This window comes from Otolemur garnettii, unplaced genomic scaffold (assembly GCF_000181295.1).
Source record: "Otolemur garnettii isolate 467f Iridium unplaced genomic scaffold, OtoGar3 scaffold00011, whole genome shotgun sequence".
NCBI classification, from domain to species: domain Eukaryota; kingdom Metazoa; phylum Chordata; class Mammalia; order Primates; family Galagidae; genus Otolemur; species Otolemur garnettii.
Window position 1 is genome coordinate 11861314 of NW_003852406.1, and position 6807 is coordinate 11868120.

Sequence of the window (6807 nt, forward strand, 5' to 3'; positions counted from 1 at the left end):
GATGATGGCATCTTACAATAAAGTTCTAAAGTTCTAATAAAGAACATCATTCTCATTCTCTCAGTGGAGACATAGATTCCCTCCAAATCAGGTCACCTTGATCCTGCATTGTTTTATTTAAGGTTAATTTAGAAACAAGTCCTCTTAACTTGCTATGGAACTTAATACATTTGTTACAATGAAGTTTACTGTTGTCTGTGAATATCTGCAGAGAAATAGAACATTGAATGAGCCTGTTTCAGTAACTCTTGTTTCTGTATTTCTATAAAAGTGGTTTCTCAAGCTTGAGATGCAGATTTGGAGAGAAGATAGTTCAGGAAACTCTACTTAACAGTCTTTATTAATCTGTCTAGTGAGGCTTAGCAGTATTAATTTCACAAATGTTTTGGTTTTGCTTGGTTTTTTTTTTTTCCTTCTTATTCGGAAGCATGTGTTGCTTATTTTATATATAAGATACAAGGTGTTTAATAATATAACTGATTAGTGTCAACAGAATTTATGATCCACTTAGCAACTTAATAATAAGTTTTTGAGGTTAACTTACGTTCTGGATATAAACTGTTAAATAATTTAGTGCTTATTTTTTCCAACAGATGTGAATTATTAAAAAGAAAATGGCCCAGCGGAGCACTGTATTTCCTTCTCTTGTCACTGAGGAAAGGTATAATATATGGAAAATATGCATCTAAGGTACACTTTTCCTTTTCACCAATCCCGTGAGGGCTGCTAGTGGGTGTGATAGTCATTAAAAATGAAGGCTTGGGCTGTTACGTTATCTGAGCATGGTTTTGTTCAAGGGCAAGAGAAGTACTATTGTGTCTCCTTTCCTAGCTTCCAATTTGTAGGGTACTATGCACTACTCAGTGACCCCAGGAGATGGAGATTTCACAGTCTGCAGGAGGGTTCAACTTCCTGTCAATTTGCTAGCTCTTTTTGAAAGGTCAGATGATCTGGAAAAATGGACCTGCATTCCCAGATTGTCACTTGTGGTGAAGCAGAATCATGGCTCCCTTTGTATGGGTAATGCCCCTGCCAGTTCTCCACAGTCCGCACTGCTCTCTATTGCATCCTGCGTGTCATGTGTCACTTAATTATGTCACCTGCCCAACTTCTGCATGCATTTAGATTTGTAACCACTGCTTTAGGGGGAAGGAAGAGAAGAGGAGCATGTCAGGAGACTTTGTTTGTAAGCTTGATCTTGATAATATGGCTTGTAATGGGGAGACATTTTGGTGGCCCCAGTTCTTCCAGCCTCTTGCTTGGAGGTCATAGAACCTGCTACTAGCACACTCAAGTCCAAGGGCTTAATTATTTAAAGATCTTGTCTGGCTCATGGGGGAAAAACTCTTTTGGACAGAAACTGTGCCTCAAACCCCATTTAGCTTGTAGAAATAGATGATTTACATTTCTTTCTCCGGGAAGTGTTGAATCTGGCTTTAAAAATTATTTTTTTCCCCCAACAAACAACCCTCACGGTGTGGTTCCCTTCCCTAGGCGAGTTAGAACTATGCCCCGTCACAGCCAGTCCCTGACCATGGCACCTTACTCATCCGTGAGCCTAGTGGAACAGCTGGAAGATAGGATCCTCTGCCATGAGAAAACCACCGCCGCCCTCGTGGAGCACGCCTTCCGGATTAAAGACGACATTGTCAACAGTCTGCAGAAAATGCAAAACAAAGGAGGAGGTGACCGCTTGGCCAGGCTTTTCTTGGAGGAGCACATCAGGAACATAACTGCCATAGTGAAGCAACTAAATCGGGACATCGAGGTAAGTGGGCCCGCCTCCCAAGCAAGAATGCACTTAGACCAAAGCTGCCTGTCTTGCTATTCTTAATGATCGCCAAGGAAACAGCTTGCACAAATATCTTAATTAAATTCATTCCAGTATTTGATAGCAGTTACTGTCAGTGTTATTTATGTTTCGTCTAAATTTACCTTGCTGATTATTAAATCATTTTGTTTTGTTTGGCTCTCAATGCAGAGAGAAAAGAACTCGTCAGATAGTCTCGCTGTAAGAACCTTCATGTCTTTGAAGACGGCTATTAAATCAATTACTAGGTCAGCCTTTGCTGCTTCAGATTAAATGTTTCTAGGTCATAGTGATTATATGTAATACAGTTTACTACTCAAACAATTTTGGCATTTGAATTGCTTCTTAGATACCCCTTTTATTGCTCGATTTTTCTCTGAAAGGGGTCCAATAAAAGGCCAATGTTGTCTATTTTTAGAATTTGCAAATTTACTGCTGGTTTTTGAGCAGTTGTCGGGACCACCCAGTTTAGTTCAGAAAGCTTAAGATCACTTAGGGCCTGGGCTTCTGTCTCTGCACAGTGGTCATACTTTTTGCGTGTGATTATTATATATATGAATTAAAGACATGTGGCTAGGTTAAAGAAAATCTTTGCTTCCTGGCATAGGGATTGTACCTTAATTATACTTCTTAAATTAACTCTTTTCTTCTTCTGTTGTCAGATTTTTTTTTTTTTTTTTTGAGAGACAGGAGCCTCAAGCTGTCCCCCTGGGTAGAGTGCTGTGGCATCACAGCTCATAGCAACCTCCAACTCCTGGGCTCAAGCGAGTCTCCTGCCTTAGCCTCCTGAGTAGCTGGGACCACAGGCGCCTGCCACAACACCTGGCTATTTTTTGGTTTCAGCCGTCTTTGTTGTTTGGCGGCCCAAGCTGGATTTGAACCTGCCACCTTGGGTGCACGTGGCTGGTGCCTTAGCCACTTGAGCCTTAGGTGCCGAGCCTGTTGTCAGATTTTTTAAATTAATTAATTTTTTTTTGAGACATTGTCTCTGTTGCTCAGGCTAAATTGCCATGATGTCAGCCTCACTCACAGCAACCCCAGACTCCTGGTTCATAAATCCTCCTACCTCAGCCTCCCAGGTAGCTGGAACTAGAGGTACCTGCCACCACACTCAGCTAATTTTTTTTCCTATTTTTAGTAGACATGGGGGGGGGTCTCCATCTTTTTCAAACTATCTTGAACTCCTGAGCTTGTGGGATCCTCCCTCCTTCAGCCTCCCAGAGTATTAGGATTACACTGTGAGCCACCGTGCCAGGCCTTATTTATTTATTTTTTGAACTGCTTCATTGATATGTAGTATAAATGCCATAAAAATTCACCCATTGTGAGTGTAGAATAAATGATTTTTAGTAAATTCATGCAATCAGACAACCATCAACACTATTCAGTTTTGGGGAATTGCAGCGTCCCCCCAAATCACACAAACCTGTTTACAGTCAATCTCTACTTTCACCCAGCCCTGGGCAACCACTCATTTATATTTCTTTTCTGTCTTTATGAATTGGTATTTTCTGGAAATTTCATATATATGGAGTCATACAATATTAAGTCTTTTGTGCCTGGCTTCTTTCACTTAGCATAATCTTTCTGAGGTTCCGCCACGTTCTAGAACGTACCACGTTCCTTTTTATGTCTGAGTAGTATTCTATTGTATAATTACGCCACATTCTGCTTATCTGTTCATTAATTGATAGACATTTGGATTATTTTCTATCCTTAGCAGTAAAGCTGTTATGAACACTTATGACAAGTCTTTGATGTGGAAATATGTTTTTGTTTCAGTTGGGTAAATTATTAGAAGTGGAATTGCTGGGTCTTATAGTGAGCTTATGTTTAACTTTGAAAACACAGCCATTTGAGCCTCAGGAACGAAAATAACAATAATCACGAACGTAGCCAAATGATTTTTCCAAAGTGGCCGAACCATTTTATAATTCCACCAGCAATATATGAAGGGTCCAGTTTTGCCAGAGCCTCACCAACACTTGGTATGATCTGTCTTTTCCATGATAGTCACTGCAGGGCAGAGACGGGGCACATTTTCATGTTGGAAGGCCACATTAATTTAGATGTTATCAAATAAAGCTGCCTTGCTGTGTACTTAGTAATTTCCAAACATGAAAAACACTTGTTAATTTTAAAGTCCACTAACCTTTTAAAGACTTTGCTATGTCTGCTTTTGGTTGGAAACGATTTTGAAGATTTGGTTTCAGCATAGGGGTGGTGGGCAGTTCCCGTTGATCCTCTACATGGGTATTAGTCATTTGTGACCTTAAGGGAGTCTTGATTTGGATCAGGTAGGAGAATGTAGATATGTAGCTATAAGTGGTTGTAAAGCAAGAAAACATTTTTCAGGCGTGGGTATCATACTGTATTTGTCCATATTTCAGGCTTCCTTAGCATATAACAGTGAATTGAAAATGTCTTCTACTGAGAGCTCAATCAATTCCCTCTGTAGTTCTTTAGGTGCCTGGGTGATATCAACGAGGCGAAGCTGAAATGCTCACTTGAGTGCCACGTCCTAAGTCTCAAAGTCAGCAAACCTTTCCTTGTATTCTCCAGTTACTAGGTCTGTAACAGTCGGGTATTCTTTAAATGATTTGCACATCATCCTGCTCACCAGTGATGTTGGTTAACTGGGAAGAATGTTCATCTGAATTTTCCTTTTGAAGAAGTATTTTGATAAAGAGCTAGCTTTTTTCAAAACGTTTGAATTTTTTACCACATATCATATATAAGACTTAGTTTTACCTTGCAAGAAATATTCGTTTTGATTTGACATGTCTTATAGAAATGCTGCATTCCTGCAGAAATCTTCTTTCAATAATAATTCACATTGCTGATTCTGTTTTTCATAAAATGTAATTATCTGTTCCTGCAGAAATTAAATTTTGGCTAACACCTGTCCCTGTGATAGCCAACGGCTCTTAGAATGCTAGGGCAGATCCACACTGAATATCTCAGGTTTGCATTTGCACGAATAACAGTGCTTATAACTTGTTGCAAAGTATCACTTAAAATAGTAGCTTTAGCACAGAGATTTTGCTGACGTAAGATACGCTGAAATGATAGCATCTGGATCTGTTAGTACATTTTTTATCTGTGCAATAAAACCTTCATGTTTTCCTGTCACGGAAGGTGTACCGTCTGTACATGTGCTCTCTAAATTTAGCAAATTTAGTTCAACTTCATGATATTTATCTTGAAAATTGTTGAAGACCGCTATTCTCCGTGTTCTGTTTGCAGGAGGGCCTAAAGCGAGTAACTCTTCGTAGCAAAGAAAGTCTTCTGTTATGACCTGAATGAAGTCTAAAGCCTGTGCAGAGTCTGTCTATCAGTTGATTCATCCAGTATAATTGGATAATATGTATTTTCCTTTTGGAATATTGCATGAAGTTGTTCTGTTAAGTTGGAGCCTGATTGATGCTGCTGATCAGTATGGTTCTCCCTTGAAAGAGGCAGTTGTTTGGACTTTGAGATGTTCTCAGGGTGTAAGCATCCTACAACTTCAACCACATCCTGCAACTTCCACAGTGCATTCTTTCACAATTACCGCGTCACTTGATGGCTTCCCAAGTACATAAGCTATTTATAAGTTGCTTCAGTAGCGTTATTGCCAGGTCTTACTGCTGTTCGAAAGAATTGTCTTTGCATTTCTGCAATACAACCTTCCATGCCTTTCCCTCTGGTTTAAATTACCTGTGGTCCTTATGAGTGTGACAGTGCTGATGAGCTTTTAAGTTCTTTAATGTTGATACTGAAGTATCACAAAGCAAGCAAATTGGTCTTATCTTTAGCAGAAACGAGATAATATTACAATTCTCAATCCTCATTAGAAAATCTGTTTTTTTCCTTTTTGTTCTCTGGGTCTTCTTGGACATGATGGACTGTTAAGTGGACAGAATTTAAAAATACCATTGAGCTGTGCAACTATTTACAAATTCCATTTCAAACAGAAACACAGTGCACCATTGTCAAAAGCTGATAACAGACTGGCGTACTCAACCCCCATAAAGTCTGGCCAACCAGCCTCCTGCAGCAGTGGTGCCAGTCAGATGCAGGAAGTTAGAACTAAATCCTGAGTGGTTAATTTAGCCCGTATGGCTTACTACTCTTTTAATTATGCTGGTCAATCTGGGAGGATTGCTTTGTTAAAACTTCGTTAATTTTGGTATTTTAAATACATTCATTTTAAAAATAAAATAAATAAAAAGATGAACAAAAAAGCACTGATAAAAATAAAAGCATTTGTGTTGTAAAATTTGGATCAGTCAAAAGGCTGTACTTGAGGACTTAGAAAGCCAGATGTGGCCTTAAGCTGCAGGTTCCTCCCCCTGTTCCAGGGATTGGTACTAGTATCTCCTCGTTGGGCTAATTTGCATTTCCCTACTTAGAGGGCTGTCCAGCACCTTTTCATGTGCTAATTGGCCATTTGTTTGTCTTCCTGGATGAAGCATGTCTTTAAATCTTCTGCCCATTTTTTAAAAAATTAAATTCTTTCCCATTGTGGTAAAAAAGTTACCATTTTAACCATTTTTGAGTGTACAATCCAGGGACATTAAATACTTTCACAGGTTGCACAACCATCACTATTACTCATTTCTCAGATGTTTTCATTACCCCACACTGTTCCAGTTAAACAGTAACTCCCCCTTCTACCTTCTCCTCACCTCCTAGAAACTGTAGAACAGGTAATCTCTATCCTGTTTTCTAGCTCTATAACTTTGCCTTTTCTAGCGACCTCATCTATGTGGAATCATACACTATTTGTCCTTTTGTATCTGGCTTATTTTATATAGCATAATGTTTCCAGGGTTCATCTATGTTGTAGCATGAACCCATTTTTAAATCAGGTTGTCTTTGAATAAATTTTTAATTATTATTATTTTTTTTATTTTTAGAGACAGAGTCTTGCTTTGTCACCCTTGGTAGAGTGCTGTGGCATCACAGCTCACAGCAACCTCCAGCTCTTGGGCTTAGGTGATTCTCTTGCCTCA

At 39.2% G+C, this 6807-nt stretch overlaps 1 protein-coding gene across 1 annotated transcript in view; it reads left to right on the forward strand.

Annotated features, from left to right (window-relative positions):
* The first annotated feature begins 649 nt into the window (after positions 1–649).
* The window catches only part of FAM81A (family with sequence similarity 81 member A), a 46928-nt gene continuing 40770 nt past the window's right edge, over positions 650–6807 (forward strand). The window contains exons 1-2 of the mRNA XM_012801795.2: positions 650–690; positions 1495–1768. Coding sequence (XP_012657249.1) covers positions 671–690; positions 1495–1768 — 294 coding nt within the window. The 5' untranslated portion in view covers positions 650–670. The remainder of the gene's footprint in view (positions 691–1494; positions 1769–6807) is intronic.